This window comes from Erpetoichthys calabaricus, chromosome 7, assembly GCF_900747795.2.
Source record: "Erpetoichthys calabaricus chromosome 7, fErpCal1.3, whole genome shotgun sequence".
NCBI classification, from domain to species: Eukaryota; Metazoa; Chordata; class Cladistia; order Polypteriformes; family Polypteridae; genus Erpetoichthys; species Erpetoichthys calabaricus.
In genome coordinates, this window is record NC_041400.2 from 157,663,042 (window position 1) to 157,685,702 (window position 22,661).

General features: G+C 35.8%; 1 protein-coding gene across 7 annotated transcripts in view; it reads right to left on the reverse strand.

The window, feature by feature from the left end:
- The window catches only part of wdfy3 (WD repeat and FYVE domain containing 3), a 355,632-nt gene that overhangs the window by 104,136 nt on the left and 228,835 nt on the right, over positions 1 to 22,661 (reverse strand). For all 7 annotated transcript variants that reach the window (XM_051930197.1, XM_051930199.1, XM_051930198.1 and 4 more), the window contains 5 exons: positions 15,115 to 15,346; positions 11,810 to 11,970; positions 10,712 to 10,823; positions 9,938 to 10,128; positions 2,196 to 2,348 (listed from right to left, as the gene is read on the reverse strand). In XM_051930197.1, coding sequence (XP_051786157.1) covers positions 2,196 to 2,348; positions 9,938 to 10,128; positions 10,712 to 10,823; positions 11,810 to 11,970; positions 15,115 to 15,346 — 849 coding nt within the window. The remainder of the gene's footprint in view (positions 1 to 2,195; positions 2,349 to 9,937; positions 10,129 to 10,711; positions 10,824 to 11,809; positions 11,971 to 15,114; positions 15,347 to 22,661) is intronic.

Sequence of the window (22,661 nt, forward strand, 5' to 3'; positions counted from 1 at the left end):
CTTTGATTTTAGCATTGTGGGCACCACGCTAGAAAATTGACTCTGATGGTAAAAGTGATATGATTATTTTAAGTGAGGTATAGTGTTAGTAAGGTTTATATTGCTATGATAAAGCAAGGCTGCGTTTAATGAGATGGCCCTAATTTCTGTTTAACTTGGGTGATTTAACTAATGGCCAATATATTTTCAAAAAGCACCTGTTTGTTGTGGATTACTTTGTTCAGCTGAAAAATCAAAAACTAGTGTTATTTATTCATTAAAATGTCCTTAATCTAATATTATATTTTAGTTAAAGACCTGAAAACATTCTGTGTCAAACATAAACATTAAAAGAAAAAATTAAGGAGAGGGGACAAATACTTTGTCAAGGCATACCAGTAAAAGAAAAACTGACAATTTTTACATTACACAAAAAACATACACAGTGCAAACCTTAAAGAACCATTCTGAACCATAAATTTGAAAATCACCGGCACTTACCACTTTGAGCATTACCTACTTACTTAATTATATGAGGCTAGTGCAGTAAATATTACATGCTTTACACTGAACTTGATGTACGGATATCTCAAGAATCTGAAATGCAACCATTCTGTATGAGGATTAAGATTTAAGAAAATATGCTTCATGAAGTATACATTTACAGGTTTTAGAAATTAACTGACTTGTTTTTGTTTTAGTGGTTTTATGACATCCAAATTAACCCAGCACTTGCAAATATTGAAGGTTCACTGTAAAATATGAAAAGTATGAATAAACGGAGGCCCACTTCTGTCAACAGAAAACAGTATGAATGAATAAACTAGTTTAAATAATTACTATAGATGTGATCTAAATCACCATTTTAAGTATACTTTACTGTTTTAGGCAGTGGAATGGGTGTCGACTTAGCATGCAGACTCAGGCTGCAGTAAATAGTCCTCTCACTAGGGTTTTCTGTGAAATTGAATGATAGAAGTGGTAGATAAGTTAAGTATCAACAAAATATTAAGTGCTTTTTAAAAAGGGAATTTTAAAGTCATTAAAAAAACATATATGGTAGTTATTTTCAATTGTAGTTGATAAAGTATATTGCCTGCCATTTGTAGGATGCAATGCATCTTTTAAAGTTTTAGCATACAATATCCTTAAGTCACCTGTGATCAAAGGAGTCATGCACTCACTGTTATCACTAGAAATATTGTGGTGTCAGTGACCTAAAAAATCCAGCATCCTTAAAGGTGTGGATTTTGTGTGTCAGGATATACAATCACATGATATGGTGTTTGGCAGCACTTTTGTAGCTCTATTGACAGCACCAGTGTGTAAACAGAGAAGGCATAAAGCCCAGGATCAGGAATTGAAATTAAAATTACACATATCACAGAAGCAAAACAGTTTCCTCTGACAACCAATATTTGGATGAAGAGCTACTGAAAAAAAATCATTTTCATCTCCAGCTATGAGATGGATGATAACATGTGGTCTTTACTGCTTTGTCGACCATGGAGCAATAAAGCTTCTGCTCTGTGGAGGTTGACAAGACTGAACTGCAGTGCCCACATGTTAAACATGTTTCAATCAAGTCTCCTCTTCAGCAGTTGGTAAGAGCATCTGAAGGTTATTCATATACTGACCGATGTTAAAATATTTGTCAAATATTTCAAACACTGTAGTCAGTATTTTTCTGATAAATATGTGGAGTGTGACAATATTTATCAAATAATGATGAGTGGGATGATACTGTCAGTTTGTTGGAGTGAGAAGGACACACATTCTTGTGATGTGAGTAAAAACGGGATAGACAAGGATATATTATGATAATGATAGGGATAACACCTTCTAGAAATTTAAATTTGATTTCATTCCTAAGCTGATGGAATTGTTTAAAAATTGACAAAGAAAAAAAAGTAAGAGCTCTACACTCATTATATTTATATAGAAATGTGGTTACAATATGCAATCTGCAAAGAAACCAAATCCAGAAAAAATAACAACATAATAAATATCAATATAGGACACAGAACATTAGAACAGAATATGAATATACAGTAGTTGCATGCATACTGAAATAAAAGTTAGGCCCAGCAAATTGATCTATGTAAATCAGATAAAAAAAACAATGTTACAGATACTTCAAGAAGTTAAAATTTCTTAAATAACATTTGTCTCCACATATGGAATAATATCTTTAGAATTTCACTGAAATTTCTTACCTCAAAATCACACAGCAGATCCTGAAATGCAGTAGAATTTGGAATGATAGATGTTTCATGACCACTGTCAACAGTCCCCACCAAAGAGAATGTGAGGTGAAGGATATGACTATTCAGAAGGGAACGCTTCTTCTTGAGCAGCATGGCCAGCAGCTACAAAGACAAAATACTAAATGCTTAAAAGCAAAGAATACTAACTGTTGCACCATTATAGAATAGAAAAAATTTAAAAAATATATTTATTAATTGAATTTTCAGAATATATCAAGTCATAACATTTTGAATTAGGCCAAGATCAAGCTTCTAACCCCTGTAAGTTTTTAAGTAATCATATCATAAACAAACAGATTTTAGTATTTTTATACATACAGTTGTAATATCCATATTACTAACTGAGAATGGTAAACCGGATGGACGCGGGGACATCCGGCCATGGGCCGTGGACGCAAAAGACGTACTGCGCAGGCGCCCCACAAACCACCCCCCCCCCCCCCCCCCCCCCCAAGCAACGTAAACCGGCCGGATGGAATGCAACGTAAACGCACGAAGCCACTGCACACGAAACGGGACACACACAAAGAAGAGGATTGAGACCCACGACACCCAAAGCCCCCCTCCAGTAACTGAAATAAGAAATGAGGCCACGCGCCCCTAGAACACAAAAAACAAAGGAGTCACACGCAGGCGCCACATAGCACACGAAACGGTTCGCATACAAAAAGGACAATTCAGCCCCACGACACACAAACACCCCCCTCCACTAACAGAAATAAAAACTCAGGCAACAAGCCCCCAGCACACAAAAAAAAAGAAGCCGCGAGCGCCACACAAAGCCCATTGGACACGAAACGGGACAGACTACGGACATAGCACGCAAAACGTACACAAAAAGGACGATTCAGACCCACGACCACACTAACACACATACAAAAACGGGCAAGGCTCAATACAAACAATGAACGCCGTAAACTGCAACGAGCTTCTCACACACCACAGGCAAATCGATTACAGCTCCAGAATAGCACGTCCCAAATCCTGCACATACAACGACGCACCTCTCAAACGGCACAAGCAAAAGATACACGTCAAGGACATCAACGACAGACTCCTGCTAAACGATTGCGCCAGTTAGCTGACAACGCGTTCAATAATAAGTCCACTATTCATGAAAATTCATTGGGATTAATTAATGTCATTTGCAATCATTGTCATTCACTTAACTTCCCTGAAGAAACAAATGGCAATACAAGTTATGAATTTACACGTTGTTGTCAAAAGGGTCAAATTACACTGCCTCCTTTACATTCATTTCCTGCATTTCTACAGAAGCTTCTAACTAACGAAGTACCTGAAAGTAAAAACTTTATGAACTGCATTATATCCTACAATAGTTCATTTGCTTTTGCATCTACCGGAGTAAATATCAGGTCACCAAAAGGCAATGGCCCATACTGCTTTCTCGTATGTGGACAAATATTACATTGCATTTGAACAGTGCACCCTGAAACAAATCAAGAATGCAAATATGCACAAATCACGTCTGCACCTACAACGCGCTTCTGAAACCGCGGAAGAAAAAATGTCTCGGCTCCAAAAACACATGTCACTCCTTATTCAAAATACCGGTCCCAATCACAGAAACATCGGTATCCACTATGAAAATGAACAGTAACAATGCACATGACATCTGTCTTGCCACACTATTAATTATAAATGAATGTACAATGGCATCCAGTCATTTACTCAACACCATTGATAAACTTCTACAAACGTTGATGAATAATAATATTCCCTTTCCAGGAAAGGTACTTTTATTAGGAAGAGATTTTAGACAGTGCTTAACTATTGCTCCACTTGCAATGCGCTCAGCTATTGTTCAGTCCACCTTAAAATACGCGGACAATTGTAATTGCGTTGATGAATAATTATATTCCCTTTGGGGGAAAGGTACTTTTATTAGGAGTAGATTTTAGACAGTGCTTAGCTATTGCTCCACATGCCATGCGCTCAGCTATTGTTCAGTCCACCTTAAAATACGCGACGACGTCATACATAAACAACAAGAGACCAAACTACAATACATATACAGGCGCGAGACCTGATTGGTGATAATACGAAGAAACGAACAGTCCGCATATTAACAGTGAGTTCAATCCTCCTTATTACTTATCCATATTCCTAACTATACAGATCAAACAAGTCATCAATTCACGATCACGGGTACAAAACTAGACGGCTCGAGTAACGGGACCACAAACACGAACCCGCATCAAAAAAAAAAATTCACGTCGTTGCCTGCAACGCGCTTCGAAAACCGCGGAACAAAAAATGTTACGCGGACAATTGGCATTGCTTTCAAAAGATACAGTTGGTACAAAACATGCGATGTCCAGATCCCGAATATAACAATTGGTTATTTCAACTAGGACATTGTACACTCACCAATACAGATGGACTTCACCCAGATATTATTACAATTCCTCAACCCTTTATCTGCGACGACTTACTTACGGAAATATTTGGAACAGCAGTCTCATTAGACCAAATACCCCTTTTAACACAACGAACTATATTATATCTAAAAAATATTACTGTTGATCACATTAATAACCAGGTCATTTCATTACTTCCTGGAGAGTCACACCTCTTTCTAAGCTCTGACAAAGTTGACTCTGATGACGACAATGACCATCTTAATTTGAACACTATTAACCCAGCCGGATTACCACAACACAGTCTTAGCCTTAAAAACGGAACAATAATCATGCTATTACAAAACCTTTACACTAAACAGGGTTTATGCAATGCTACACGTTTAGTCGTCTACACCATGACACACAATGTTATTCAAGCAACAGTTCTTACAGGATCACATGCTAACAATACTGTTCTAATTCCTAGATTTGACCTTACAAGTTCTGACCTGGATTTACCTTTTACACTTAAACGGAAACAATTCCCCATTTAACCTGCCTTTGCCATAACCATCAGCAAATCACAAGGACAAACAATGGACAAGGTTGGCATCTACCTATCTGAGCCCGTTTTTGTACATGGACAACTTTATATGGCCTTCTCACAAGTTCGACGTTCATCTGACGTTAAAGTTAAGGTCATAATAAAATAAAAATATTAAAAAAAAAAAAAAAAAAAAAAAAAGTTAAGGTCATAAATGCTCCATGCCAAGGAAAACTCATTCAAGGACAAGACACCATCTTTACTACTAATATTGTTTACAAAGAAATTTTCCAATAAACCTTTACACTGTGCCAAACACTTTATTGTTTGCTTCCTATCTGCGTCATCTACACCTTCACACTATGCTATATCTCATTCATACATCACGCTCTTTGTAATTTCCCAACACCAGGGGTTGGCGAGCGAAGCGAGCAGGGGGCGGAGCCCCCTAGTACTGTATAAGAACATATTAAATTTGACTAATGACCATCAAGCTCATTTGTTAAGCTAATAGATATCTGTATGAGATATCGGGACAGTTTAATTCTTAAGTATATGTCTGGAAACTATTGGTTTATTAATTATGTTTAAATAAAGGCCATTAACCTCAATGACATAACATAATCTTAATACATAATTCGCCTGCCTCCTCACTCACGTCCGTCCGAAGCCGAATGCGCAGTTGCCTTCTGTGCACGTCCGAAGCCGAATGCGCAGTCGCCTTCTGCGCAGCTGCCCGAAAAACCTTACGAGACCGACATCCAACCCCAACATCTCGGCAGGCGGCGGATTTACGGCCGCAAAAATTCAAAGAGAAAAGCGACTTCGATTAAAGTGCTAGAGGCCTGAAAGGCGATTTCGACTACAGCTCGAGGCCTAATTACACATTCTGATTCAATTACGCATTCATTTAGTACACCTACATATATCAGGTTTGTGGTGCTTATACTTATTACTATTCCATATTGTACTGGAACATTCATCATTCAATATTATACTATAGGCCTGGAAAATTCATCAACTAACAGTACAAGCCTGTACAGTAATGAGTAAAGCGGATCTACAATCATTACAAAACAACTTCGTTACTTATCATTTGTTGTTCATACACTGCTGACACAAACTCGTGCCCGTTTCATCTTACGTTGTCGAAATGGGCTCTTTGTCTAGTATATATATAATATATACACACACAGTGCCAAAAAAAGGTATTCACTTCACTGGATGTTTTCACATTTTATCTTTATATTGCATGACAGTGGTTTTAATTTAACGTTTTGTGATACTGGTCAACAGAATAATACTTTTTGATATCATAGTGAAAGCACATCTCTGGAAGGTGATATAAATTAATTACAAATATAAAATACAAAACAGCTGATCACATAAGTATTTACCACTTCAATTCTGAATTTAGAAGATGGACCTTTGGGCAGCCATGACAGCCTTAGGTCTGTGTCCACAGGTTTTTCTCTACCATTTTTTCACATCTGGACACTACCATTTTTCTCCATTCTTATTAAAACTTCTTAAACTTTGTCAAGTTGTTTGGGGACTGTGAGTCTTTTTCAAGTCCAGCCACAAATTTTCAATTGGATTGCGATCTGCACTCTGACTCGGCCACTCCAGGACATTAACATTAATGTTTGTAAGCTTTTCCTGTGTAGCTTTGGCTTTATATTTGGGATTGTCGTCTTGCTGCAAAACAAATCTTGTTTCAGGCTTCTTTCAGGTCTTTGGCAGAATGCATCAGGTTTTCCTCAAGTCTTATTCACTTTAATGTGTAACTCCTTCAGAGTTATTATAGGTCTCTTGGTGACCTCCCTCATAAGTCTTCTTCTTACACAATCCCTCCGTTTTTGTGGACAGCCTGCTCCAGGCAGACTTACAGCTATACCATGCTCTTTCCATTGCTTAATAACTGATTTAACTGGACTTCAAGGGAAATTCAGTGACTTGGACATTTTCATGAATCTATCCCCTGATTTGTGCTTTTCATAGAGTTGCATGGAGAGTTTTTTGTCTTTCTTGTGTAGGATAAGCCATGTTAATGTTACTGGCTCCCCACAAATTGGACCTTCCAGATAAGATGCATTTATTCTACAATCAATTAAAACCCCTTGAACTAACTATGTGACTTATAAAACCAATTGGCTACACCAGTGATGACTTACAGGTGTGGTCATAAAATTAGAATATCATGACAAAGTTGATTTATTTCAGTAATTCCATTCAAAAAGTGAAACTTGTATATTAGATTCATTCATTACACACAGACTGATGTATTTCAAATCTTTACTTCTTTTAATGTTGATGATTATAACTGACAACTAATGAAAGTCCCAAATTCAGTATCTCGGAAAATTAGAATATTGTGAAAAGGTTCAATATTGAAGACACCTGGTGCCACACTCTAATCAGCTAATTAATTCAAAACACCTGCAAAAGCCTTTAAATGGTCTCTCAGTCTAGTTCTGTAGGCTACACAATCATGGGGAAGACTGCTGACTTGACAGTTGTCCAAAAGATGACCATTGACACCTTGCACAAGGAGGGCAAGACACAAAAGGTCATTGCTAAAGAGGCTGGCTGTTCACAGAGCTCTGTTTCCAAGCACATTAATAGAGAGGCGAAGGGAAGGACAAGATGTGGTAGAAAAAAGTGTACAAGCAATAGGGATAACTGCACCCTGGAGAGGATTGTGAAACAAAACCCATTCAAAAATGTGGGGGAGATTCACAAAGAGTGGACTGCAGCTGGAGTCAGTGCTTCAAGAACCTACACGCACAGACGTACGCAAGACATGGGTTTCAGCTGTCGCATTCCGTGTGTCAAGCCACTCTTGAACAAAAGATAGCATCAGAAGCGTCTCGCCTGGGCTAAAGACAAAAAGGACTGGACTGCTGCTGATTGGTTCAAAGTTATGTTCTCTGATGAAAGTAAATTTTGCATTTCCTTTGGAAATCAAGGTCCCAGAGTCTGGAAGAAGAGAGGAGAGGCACAGAATCCCTGTTGCGTGAGGTCCAGTGTAAAGTTTCCACAGTCAGTGATGGTTTGGTGTGCCATGTCATCTGCTGGTGTTGGTCCATTGTGTTTTCTGAGGTCCAAGGTCAACACAGCCGTCTACCAGGAAGTTTTAGAGCACTTCATGCTTCCTGCTGCTGAGGAACTTTACGGAGATGCAGATTTCATTTTCCAACAGGACCTGGCACCTGCACACAGTGCCAAAGCTACCAGTACCTAGTTTAAGGACCATGGTATCCCTGTTCTTGATTGGCCAGCAAACTCGCCTGACCTTAACCCCATAGAAAATCTATGGGGTATTGTGAAGAGGAAGATGCAATACGCCAGACCCAACAATTCAGCAGAGCTGAAGGCCACTATCAGAGCAACATGGGCTCTCATAACACCTGACAAGTGCAACAGACGCATTGACTCCATGCCATGCCGCATTGCTGCAGTAATCCAGGCCAAAGGAGCCCCAACTAAATATTGAGTGCTGTACATGCTCATACTTTTCATGTTCATACCTTTCAGTTGGCCAACATTTCTAAAAAATCCTTTTTTTGCATTGGTCTTAATTGATATTCTAATTTTCCGAGATACTGAATTTGGGACTTTCATTAGTTGTCAGTTATAATCATCAACATTAAAAGAAATAAACATCTGAAATACATCAGTCTGTGTGTAATGAATGAATCTAATATACAAGTTTCACTTTTTGAATGGAATTACTGAAATAAATCAACTTTGTTATGATATTCTAATTTTATGACCAGCACCTGTAGGTATGTCATTATTAGAGAGAATGAATACTTATGCCATTAATTATTTTGTATTTTACATTTGTAATTAATTTAGATCACTTTGCAGAGATCTGTTTTCATTTTGACATTGAAGTCTTTTTGTGTTGATCAATGTCAAACAAACTAATAAATCCAGTATGATTTAATATTGCATAAAACAAAATAGGAAATTTCCAAGGAGGTAAATACTTTTCCTAAGTACTGTATTACACCAGTTTTTATTTCCTGCTTAAAATCTGGCAGTGGACATCAACCCTAAGAATTCCTAGTACTTTTTTTTTTTTTTTTTTGCATCTTGGTAACTGAACTTCATTAAACAGGTTGAAGCTATTGTCCTTTAGGCAACCAAGTTTAAAATCATCTGCAAAATGCATGTGGCAAGAATTTGTGTCAAAACATGTTTTGTGTCAGAGATGTGAATGCAGCAAAATGACTTCAAAACATCTAAGTTGAAATCACTTGTTTAAGCTCACACACATTACCTCACACTTTTTTCCATAGTATAGTTGTAATTATTTTATAGCTCCCTGGGCTCATTATTGAAAGTACACTTAATAAGAATTAACTAAATTAAAATAATAAATACAGTATGTGCTGATAATCACAGTCTGTATGGTCAAAAATGTAAAGAGATTAAACAACTTGTAAGTGACTGAACACCAGTTTATTAAATTGCACTAATTATCACAGACACACAATTCAGAGATGACAATTGACATATACAGTCTGTCTCTAGACTGACTGCCTACTTGCAAATGGTAGGCAGACATGTAAATCTTCCGACAAATGAATTCAAAACATTAAAACTGATTAATCTAGACACTTAATCATAAAAGAGAAGCAATAAAAATCATTATACTATGTAATGCATATGAAAATAGAAACAATTTCATAATGTAAAGTGCGTACAGACTATAAATACTAAAATGAAGATAAAAGTTTATGAATTTTTCTGTTGAGCATTCAACAAATGCTTACCTGATATCCTTTGATTCTTTCCATTTCTTTACTAGCTAGAGGATTACTTTTAACCACACAAACCAAGGCCTTCACTGCAGCATAGAGTCCTTCAACATCTGATGCCATAGCAACCAATCCCAGAATCGCAGCTGCTCCTCCAATATATTGCAAGGTTGTGGCAACTGGTTTTGGAACAAATGCTCTTACTCCTAGAAAATTATAAGAAAATAAAAGAGCTAACACAACAAATACAAAAAGGGCAGCACAATAGTATCAGCATCCTGGTTTCAATTTTTTTGTCTTTTGTTTGTGAAGGTTTTCATAAGGGAGTACTTACAAGATTTAGCGGTGTGTATTTTAATCTGCAAGTGGCAAGTGTGATCTTTGTTTGGGGTGTGCATTGCCAATGTAGTTAGTAAAAATTTAGATATTAGCAATAGAGTTGTGTTGGAGACACAACTTACCTATGTGACATGCTGAGTGCAGAACAAGGTGTGGGCATTGTTATGACAGTAAGGGTGAAGGGTACATTGAAGGGAATGGTTTAAGAAAGTTGTAATATCATACAAAAATTGTAACATTTAAAAGCTACATGTGTTCAGAAACTGTGGCAACACTGTATTATTTAACTTCTTCTTGCTTACCAAGATACAGAATAAGGTGTGGGCATTGCAGTGACAGCAAGGGGTGAATGGTACATTGAAGGCAAAGGTACATCATAGAAAAATTGTAAGCTGTATGTGTTCATAAACTATGTGGCAACACTGTATTGTTTACCTTCTTTTTACTTACCAAGATACCCAATGACAGCTGCACCCACAGTACGTGCTGGCCCATTTAGATGCCCTGCTGTGTTGTGTAACAGTTTCACAGGTGTGGCATTCTCATGAGAAGAAACAGCCAACTGGGGCGAAAAAAAATGAAAACATTTAATACAGTCAATGCTGTATATGTGAAGTTTAAATGCACTGCCAAGAAAAGATTATCTTAGTCTTCATTACATTTTAATGTTGAAGACTTATTATTTTAGCATAATGCAATCCTGTCATCATTCAGTTTTTAATTTCAATAACTGGAGCAACCACTTTGACTGATCACTAGTGTATAACAAGTTGGGCTTATATGTTCTGGTGAGCTTTATAAATATAAAATTATTTGAACAGAACTAAGCTGCATTTGTGACTGAATGGCACCTTGTCTAGGGTTGTCTTTTGATTTGAGCTCCGTGCTGAAGGGATTGGCTATGAGTGATCAGCTCAGCAGTATGAAGGATCATGAAGCTGAACCACTGATTCTCTGGTGTTGCATTAGGCAGTGAAGTGATTTGGGCATTTAATTAGGATGTGTAGGGGACATGCTTCAGGAATTATATCCCTTGACTGACTTGAAACCCTTACAGAATCTGCTAGGTGGACCTGGAAAATGCTGCAAAGTACAGAAGAGCCCAGACTGTCCAGCTCAGCATGTTGCCATTGTGATCCTCATCAAGAAAATCATATACAAATGTAAGTGAAAAGACAATGTATTAACTAGTGAGTGGAGTAGGATGAGGCATTGAAACAACCTCTCCAAATGAAATATAGAAGCGACAATATGCAACAGATCCAAAATATAAGTAATGTGAAAAGCTAAAAATGATTCTAGCATGAATGTTTGTTCTGCTATGTGTGTCAAGCACCCACTCGCACAAAGAAGATAATAGAACATGATCCAAACACAAAATTATATTGTTATACTACTATATGGATATTTGAATATCTGCAAGAAGTCAAAGGCCTCAGGAACACAAAATTAAATTAAAAAAGCACTTCTTTAGCAGTCAAGTACATTTTAATCATATTATTCAGCTAACCTAAAGTGTCATAAAAATATTCAGAAATTCATTCTTACCTGTTTGGCAATTGCTTTGCTGTCTAGTTTATTGTAAACCTTTCTAATTTTGGCTACAGTGAGTGATGACACAGAGTGAGCAGAAAGCCCAAATGACACCTTCTCCTCTGGTACTAAGGCCACTGATGATGGTGAAGTAGATTCAGCCTTTGCATCTTTACCTGTCATTCATAAACACAAAACATCATGATTCCATGAACATGATTCATTAAAAAATGTCATACTAAATATTTAAAGGCTGAATTTTTTTTTTTTTTTTAATATTTTTATTTTATTAATTTTCATTGTAATCATTCCATACAAACAGATCAATTTATAACTCAACAAATTTGAAGACTAATCAAACCCCACCCCTGAGAAGGAGAGCTTAGCTAAAGGAAAATTGCTTAAGGCTTTTTAATAAGGCAACATTAAACAAAAGAAAGGGAGAAGTAAATATCTATGTAAATAAGAGATGGAGAAGGGAGTTAAATGCGATAATAGTTATTTCTCTTATTCTAAAATAATATTGATTAAATCCTGCCATGTTTCGAAAAAATTTTGTACAGATCCTCTAACTGAAAATTTGATTTTTTCCAATTTCAAATAATATAAAACATCGGTTTCCCACTGACTTATAAGAGGAGAATTAGGATTCTTCCAATTTAACAAAATAAGTCTGCGTGCCAAAAGTGTAGTGAATGCAATCACAGTTTGCTTGTCCTTCTCCAATTCAAGTCCATCTGGAAGAACACCGAACACAGCTGTTAATGGGTTAGGAGGGATTGTGATAAGGCTGAATTAAATGGCATGTAATGTAAAGGTTGAAATAAGAACAAATAATATCAGATTTTTACATTCAAAAAACAAGTAAAAATGAAGAGATCCTTTCTAGGAAAAGATAACTAAAAATAAAAATGTTTCAATACACTGGTCACATAAGAGTGCATACCCTTTAACTAATATTTTATGTGTGTCCCTTTTGATTTCTTAAAAGTAGTTTGGATACATCTCTATCAATTTAAGGCATGATTTTCACAAATGTGATGTCACTCTTTTTCACGGAAGACTTTAAAACTACATCATTTATCCCTCTTTAGGTGAGTTCGCAGAACCCAGTCAACAGTGAAAACTAATTAAAAGTATTTCTAGGAGCTTTACTAAAAGTCTTAACCGTTTTTGACTTTGACAAAAGAAAAGCAAAATAACATCATTTAAATAATAAAACTAGCCTTTCCATTCCAACAACAGCATTAGTGCAATAGTTCTGACTGTATTGATGAGATAACATCACAAGAAGGCTGAAAAACTCTGGAATGCATGCTGGAATTGTTTTCTTTACTCTTCCTCTCTTAGCTAAGGCTATGCTCATCAGATATATACTGTATGGTAGCAAACAAAATGCAGCCTTACTGAAACAGCCTAGGCAAAAACTAACCCAGATGCTCGAATATGACCTGTTTTAACTGTCAAGAAAATTTCCAAATTCTCTAATAAGTCAGTGGGAATGTTTTATATTATTTGAAATTGGAAAAAATCAAATTCTCAGTTAGAGATCTGTACAGAATTTTTTCAAAAACTGGTAGGATCTAATCAATAATATTTTAGAATAAGAAGAAATAATTATTTCCGCATTTCTCTTCCTTCTCCATTTATCTTTTCAGCCCTATTAAACTCAATAATTTAGGCATGTTTACAAGCCTTAAGTATTACTCCTTTGGCTATGCTCTCCTTCTCAGGAATGTGGGGTTTGATTTGTTTTCAATCCTATTTTTTGTAATTGATCTATTTGTATGGAATGATTACAATAAAATTAATAAATAAAAAAAAAGAATTTCCAAATTTGTACACCTAGAACCAAAATTCAAGATTTTGATAGATACAAACAGATACACATCAAAACCAAAAGAAAACCAAACCTTTGATCAAAATACTTCAAATGTAGAATTTAACAGAATTTCCTTTTATCTTTGTGGGAAAAGAAGAAAAATTAAACAAAATAAATGAAGCAAAATACAAACAGAATGGGTCTACGTTCCAAAGATGTACATGATCGCTGTAACCGAAGAAAATAAACAGGCCCGGCACTGCTGAGTGCTCAAGTTTTATCCTGCAATGGTTTGATTCAAGGTCCATGCTTAATATTACTGGATAGGATTCAGCAAAATGCAGCTTTGGAACAGAAAAAAAGAGATCAGACAATGGATTGTTGGATCAATCAACATGATCAATGGGATAGATTTTAGCCAGTGACCTACCAGGCTTTAATAATGATAGAGCTTAATCCTTTAATACTTCATTAGGAGTACAGAACAATAGGCCAGTGCATATATGTCCAAAATATTACATTTTACAGAAAGCTTTTAAAATACCTGTAAAAATTAACTGAAGAGCTCTCTCTCATCATATTCTAATAGTATTTGAAATGTGTTCATTTATGAAACAGATACCATTAAAATTCCCATATATGCATCAGAGTCACAAAGGGCCAGTGTTTATCCTGATAGCACTGGGTATATGGTAGAAACTGACCCTGGATGGTGTACTAGTCCATCTCAGGGCACATTCACATTCACACACACACACATGCACGCACGCACGCACACACCCACCCACACGCACGCACACACCCACCCACGCACGCACGCACGCACAAACACACACACACACACATAACAAGCAGACCAGGCACATTTACAGTTGCCAAATATTCTAAACTGCATGTCTTTGGGGTGTGAAAGGAGAACTTGACCACCCTGACAAAAACCAGAGTGGACAGCGGGAAAACATGTATATTTCATACAATAAGTGTCCTAGCCATGAAATTTATTTTTTGTAATATTTACTGGAGTTTGACCTAATAATGCTTAACTTCTGTAGAAAAAGTTTTTCTAAGGTTAACATTTAAGTTTACACACTAACAAATGCAGATGAAGTGTTCGTATAATGATGCAACTTTGAGATACCATCCAAGGATTCAATTAATCATTGTTCATTTGACTCTGCTTTTTCCAGTGTGTTGAATCTATACTATTAACTTTTTGTGTAAGCTAGGTGAGCTTAGGAATTTAATAATAACAATCAAGAATGAGTACTGTAGCCTATAGTATTACTGATTAATCCCCTCTGTTTTAAAGATATCAATCTTTTATCAAGTTGGTACTTACTTTAGAATAAATGAGCTCTATGTGATAATGATCCAGTGAAGGGCAGTTGATAAAATATAAAGGAAGCAACCAGTACAGATATTTGCAGCTATTATCAGAAGATAATTCCATGTTATACAATTACAGTGTGAAATAACATTAGATTTCTTAAGTACTCACATGGGAGGTAGACAGCTTGAAAGTTCCCAACATAGTTTGGTCCAAGCTCAAAAATAGTGGAAATACTAGTAGCAGGAAGAACTTCTTCGAGGAAGTGCGTGGGTCCAAGACGCCACACCAAGGTGGAAAGCTGGCGCTGGGCAGGAGGAGAACCAATATAACTGTATACAGTACTGACAACAGGGGGGTTCACAGAACTCGAACCTCCAGGGGTGCTGTGGATATAATGTAACTGGAAAAAAAGAGGTTTAAAAAAAATGAAGTACTTGGTTAACCAATCAGAAATATTCCAATGCAATATTTTTGTAATATTTCACTGAATACATATGCAGTAGAAATAATAAACACATTAATTTTGTCAAAATAATAAAACTAATGGAAATGTACTAAAGCACAAAATTCAAATTGAATAAAAACACTGCACTCATTAAATTATAATAGTCAAAATGTTGAAATAATCACTTTGACATGAAAATATTATATCATGGATTGATTTCTTCTAAATGTGAAAACACCTGAAAAGCTATTTAAATCAGCCAAAAAGAGTTAATAATCAAATTTCATAACCTTTCAACTGACAGAATAGAAAGCAAAGTCATCCTAGTTAAACTTGGACTTTACTATCAGAGATACCGTTTAAGTTATTCTCTAACATTGATGCTGCATATAGTGCCACATTCATTTTTAATGACATTAAAACTGACTTTTTGTTCATTTTATTTCTTGTCCTGAGCACTGTCAGATTGGCAGCTAAGATATTTGAAAAATATAAGTGAAGAAACAAATCCCTAAAATGATGACAATAAAACATATGGCAATTTACAGTATGCTACATCCCAGTATTATTGTGAATTCAGCACAGAGTTCCTAAAATGAAGACTCATTTTAAAGATTACAGATAATGTCCTGTGGGATAAGGATGACCCCAGAAACAGAAAGAAAAAGCAATAAATAAATGTATAGCATTATATATACATACATATATTATATACATACTGTACATATATATCTCTCTATTATAAAAAAAAAACCTTGTAAGGGAGACTAGGGAGACGAGACGTGATCTTCTCGGAAGACAATTTGACGTCCCGTGAGGGACTCTTCAACTTCACGCGAGACAAGGCAATGAGCCAACATTTAAAACAAGTTCACGGACATCTAACCTAGCAGTTGATGGGATGCTTTTGGCAGACATGCTTCATGTGCTCCCAGCGCTTAAAACAACGACAAGCAACAAGCAGAAGATGCAGCTTGCATGCAACCCATTCACAACGAGAGCAGCAGAGACGCGAAGTGGCAAAAGGACAGCTGCTGTATAGGCTTTTAAATGATCGACACGCAGCACAAGAAGCAGAAAACGCAGCTCGCCGGCAGCAGCAGCAGCAGCAGGAACGAGCCGGCAGATGTTCCAAACACTTCTCCTTAGCGTGCGTTCAGCCGCCACCCCTTCACAACGCGAGCAGCGTTATATGTCCTGCAAGAAAGAGATTTAACCGTGCCCGGGGCCGGAAGTAAAGGACAAGTACAGTATTGTTTTTATAAAACTTTTAAAGTAAAAGTGAAAATAATGCATATGTAACAATTCCCATGATAATAACAATCTCTTTAAATTGTATATCCATTAAACCAAACCGCGGGGTGGGCGAGCCCCCTAATATATATATATATATATATATATATATATATATATATATATATATATATATATATATATATATATAAAAATGGAATGGGTGGGTCGTCGGGTGGGCCTTTTTTTCATTCCGTCGTTTTTTCGACGTTTTGAAAATGTAGAATGATTATTTGATTTTTTTGTTTTTATTTGATCGTGTCTATGTAGCCGCCGTCGTAATAAAGTATCGCTAAAATCGTCATTTATCGTAATTTATTTTTGACGTATAACGTCGCCGTCGTCGAGGTCAGTGATACCACTGCAAAAAATCTGCTTACGGTTGAAAGACACGCCCTACTCACTGGACAGTTAAAAACACCAATCAAACTAACGATGACATCAAGTATTACCCAATCAAAAGTAGGAAAGGAGGCATCTTCATAAAATGCGTGTGGGATGATTTGCATGAGACGCTGCTTTAAAAAAAAAATTATACAAAAAATACGGGATAAATCCCGTCCAGTATTGATTCAAAACGGGACGCGCAATTTCATTCTCAAACGCGGCACGATTCCGTATTTTAAAGGACGGGTGGCAACCCTACAGTGCCAGGTAACCACCCATACAATCACATTGTGATTCAGACTAGGAATGCAATGAATGTAATTACCCCGATCTACATACAAGGCGAAAGTCTTGCAACATTCAAAGATGATGGTTTGGGATAAGTACACCATACAACATAAAAGAGCTTATGAAGCCTTGAACCGAAAAAAGCAACATCTCAGAGATCGTAAAAAAAAAAATAGGAGCTAATGTCGTTTTACTCGCTGTAGATTTTAGTCAAACATTACCAGTTATTTCACGAGGGAGACCAGCACATCAACTCAACGCGTGTTTAAAATCCATGCTTCTCCCACGCTCGGTTATATGTCGCGTGTTCTCGGGTAGGTGCACCAAAAAATGTATACATTTAAGCATGTAATGGGCAAACAAAAAATGAGGTATACCCGAAGGCACAGCAGTAGTACTTAATGTAACTTTACTTCTTAAATGTTAATGTTTTACTGTTTAATAATTTATACGCTTCTTATATGTTGTTCAAATTCTTTTATCAAAATACCACTGACAGCGCAATGCACGATAACATCGAGTGAATACACCATACGCATCCGCCCACGGCTGCCCTGCTGTGCGCAGATAGGACTTGATTGTACAATAAAATAAAATAAAGATAAAAAGACTAAAACAATCATCACCCATAAAGCGGATAGTAGACGTGACGTACTATATGTGTACCACATTTCAAGTGTATAGGTGCAACGGTTTGCGAGCTACAGGTCATTTAAAATCCTGGACAGACACACAAATTGCCACGGTAGCAAATTACAGAAGAAGATTTTACTGTTTAATAATTTATATTTATATGAAATGTGCTTCTTATATATTACTTCATATTCTCATATGATAATGATGTTAATGTTTATATTGATTTCTGTGTTATTAAAACTGCATGTATGTGTGTATATGTATATATATATATATATATATATATATATATATATATATATATATATATACTAGCAAAATACCCGCGCTTCGCAGCGGAGAAGTAGTGTGTTAAAGAGGTTATGAAAAAAAAAAGGAAACATTTTAAAAATAACGTAACATGATTGTCAATGAAAGCCCGTTTCACTCAGTAAGTCTTATGTGTGTGTTTATGTATGTGTGTGTATATATATGTACATGTGTATATGTAGATATGTATATATATGTATATGTATATAAATGTTTATGTGTGTGTGTATATTATATATATAATATATATATATATATATATATATATATATATATATATAAAAGACAGCAACAGTTATAACAATGACAACACAATTACATTGACAATCATGTTACGTTATTTTTAAAATGTTTCCTTTTTTTTTCATAACCTCTTTAACACACTACTTCTCCGCTGCGAAGCGCGGGTATTTTGCTATACATATATACGAGCTGTATATACCCGGCGTTGCCCGGGGCAGAAGTAACCTAATCGGTCAAACACTTACATATATACCAAAGTAAACCTAATCGGTCAAACAGTTACATATATAAAAAAAGCGAACCTAATCGGATAAACAGCTTCATATATACAGAAGCGAACCTAATTGGTCAAACAGTTATGCATGTGCAGAATAATTTTACAAAGATTATGCGTGTTAACAATCATTAAAAACAAAAGATTGAGGAACTCTTCTTCTATATGTGATGAAGCTGGATGAAGCTGACTTGACGAAGACGTAGGTGGCATAGATTGGTTTTTCTAAAACAGAAGAAAAAAATGAGTATCTATTATTATTTTAAATTAGAATGAAAATGAGAACCTTCATTAGAGATAGATTATCCGTATTAAAATATGTGCATGAATAAACTTTTGCTAACTCTCTACCAAAAGTTTATTCATACAAATTGGCATGGGATGGCTTTGTGAAAAAGTAAAAATTAGATAAAAATAAATTGAGAATGCGTACTTCGATTTGACTGAGATTATCTGTAATGATGAAAAAAAAGTTTAGTATGTTTTTTTTTCCATACGGGAAGGATGTAAAACCTTACATAGGCACCCTTCAGCCCGTACTGAAGGGTACTGTCAGATTCTTACTGACTAAAAAACACCCTTTTTATTCCACAGCTACCCCAAAAACCACTATTAGGCATTACTTTGGGGTGGCAGTAGTTTAGTTATGAAACAGCTGGGTCCTGAAAAAAATCTGTCTTATTAGTGGCTTCATCACATATAGAAGAACAGTTCCTCAATCTTTTCTTTTTAATGATTGTTAACACGCATAATGTTTGTAAAATCATTCTGCACATTCATAACTGTTTGACCAATTAGGTTCGCTTCTGTATATATGAAGCTGTTTAACCGATTAGGTTTACTTTGGTATATATGTAAGTGTTTGACCGATTAGGTTACTTCTGCCCCGGGCAACGCCGGGTATATACAGCTCGTATATATATATATATATACACACACACATATATACATATACACACATATCCTACTATATCCTTCTTAAAAAGTAGGGTATATCCTAATGTCCAGGATAAATTACCCACAACGGCCTAGTCACTCTGGCCCTCTAATCATCTCCTACCTCTATTTGGCTAATTATCTCTCATTCCTTCACAAGCTAATTGCTAATGTCTGGTAAGCAAACTGGTGCAAAAATGGATGCCATCGCATCATCCACTTGGATGCTGCACATTTGTAGTGGTTGAAGTGGCTCCCCACTCACTCAGTGAAGTGCTTTTTAATTAGTATTGTTATTATTAACACAAAGCACTTAATGAATACAGTAGACTGATACTAATTACTAAACAAAGACTTTTATTAGAAAGAAAATAAATATATTTTGAATTAAATTTCAATATTTGATAAAAATATAACTATTTAATAAACTATAGTGAATGAGATTTGTGGTTTTTATCAATTAATACAAATATTATTTTAATAATATTTCAAGAAAATGAATACAACTGTTGCAGTTGTTTTTAATATTTTACCAACAGTAGATACTAACCCTTTAAACAAAACAAAAAACTACAGACTAATCATAATTTTGGCAACTGGGATAAATATCTTGCTTAACTAAGCTTTCAAAGAGGCAGGCTCTTTATAAAAAAATATTTCATTTCTATCACAGCTCTTTCTTTTGTACAACTCCTGAAGCTGCACTAGAAAGCCTTTACCGATACGTAGTGTTGGCAGAATCATCAGTACTAAAGAAATGAAGGAAGGAAATCAGACTTTATTCGTTACCCAGTAGTGAAAACAACTGTCTGATTTCAGAAGATTAGGTTCAGGTAAGTATATTCATCCATCCATTTTCCAACCCGCTGAATCCGAACACAGGGTCATGGGGGTCCACTGGAGCCAGTCCCAGCCAACACAGGGCACAAGGCAGGAACCAATCCAGGGCAGGGTGCCAACCCACCGCAGGACACACACAAACAAACCCACACACCAAGCACACACTAGGGCCAATTTAGAATCGCCAATCCACCTAACCTGCATGTCTTTGGACTGTGGGAGGAAACCAGAGCGCCCGGAGGAAACCCACGCAGACACGGGGAGAACATGCAAAGTCCACACAGGGAGGACCCGGAAAGCAAACCCAGGTCCCCAGGTCTCCCAATTGCGAGGCAGCAGCGCTACCCACTGCGCCACCGTGCCACCCTAAGTATATTCAGGTTTACATTAATAAGTACATTGTATAATGTTATTCTTACATGCATATCTCTTCAGAATAGTGACATTAATAATACAATTCCAACAAAAGACATGTGTATGAATATTGGCACTGCATGTGCTTTTTCAAATTATCAAATTCTTATTTCTTTTTTTTTTTTTTTTTTTTGCTAGTGTTCCATCTACAAAGCATAATGTGTTTATCACTAGTACACTACTGCTGAAAAAAGACACCTGAAAACACATCCCTTTATACAAAAATGGGAACCTCTGTGCACACAAAGTGACTTAACTAAAGAGAAACTGTTCTGACATTTTATCTAACTTTACTGGCTCGTCCTATTGTAAGAAAATGTTAGATTTACCCTGACAAACAGATTGAGCTACAAATGCATCAGTATTGCCAGACATGTGTAGGTTTTTTATAAACTGAGATACCAAAAGTCTTCATGTGCTTTGCAAATGCAATAACTAAATATTCTACAGGTAGCTTTGTGACTTTCTTTAAGCATTTCATCCCTATTAATATTTATAACTAATGAAAATCTAACAAAAAATATAAATATACTTAATTTAGAAGTCACAAGTCTTCAGATGTTTAAATTGCTAGTTTAAAAATTTAGAAAACTGCCAAATTCCTTCAAAATTTCTCCATCTTATAAATTACATTTTGTGGTATTGAAAACTTTGTTTCTTTCCTGAAAAACCTAAAAACAGCAGTTTGTTTGCATTTGAGGTTTATATGGAGATATGGCATATCTAAGTTCGAGCCGCAGTGATTTAAAGGCATGGCAGGCAAAATTTATATGAAGGTTTGGGGGTGATGACTGCAAAATTCACGACTGCAAATCAGTGCATTTATGTGATATATGCAAAATTTAAGTAGTTTCATACACTGAAAATCTGTCAGTTTCTCCAAAATGTGAAATGACAATGTGGCATTTTTGAAAAGGAAAGTTAGGCAACACTTTAGCTTATGCACTGCAAAAATGATTCTATTACTCATATACTAGTATGTAACAAGACCATAACAAAAGCATATTTTGGTCTTAATAACAACTACAAAGCATCACTAAAGTGGTTCTTTATTTCTCCAATACGGCCTACTAAAATACTCCTGTTTGAAATGGTCAGAGGTAGCTTAAATGAGACATATTACATTTGATATTGCCTATGTTAGTAGAAGAATTCTTCATATTCACAAGCAATTATATCAGCATATCACAACCTCTTAATATGTCACATTCATTGAGATGAATGTCCATTTTACTAAAGCATTGTAAGAGTTATTAACACAAAAGAAGTCTTTGTTAAGATCTAGACAGACAGATATCCCTAGGGGATGCATTTTTGGAGTACCTAAAATAAAGTGTTACTTGTTAACCTATCCTTAATTTTATATTCATTTTATTTTATTATTTTGTATGCAGTGGTCAGTTCAAAATTAATAGTGTCTCTAAGTAAAGCTTGGCTACAGCTCAAACCTAATTATGCATGTCACTGCACAGAACATTCCTCCAGTAACTGATACAGAGTATAATTAAGAAGACAAAAATAAAGATTTACAAGAAAATGTGTGTAAAAAAATCTAAGACTACATTAAAACAGCAACATAATGTTTATTTAGCTCCAATATGGTACTGATGATGTAACACATTAAAAGTTAATAATACTGCAAAAACAGCA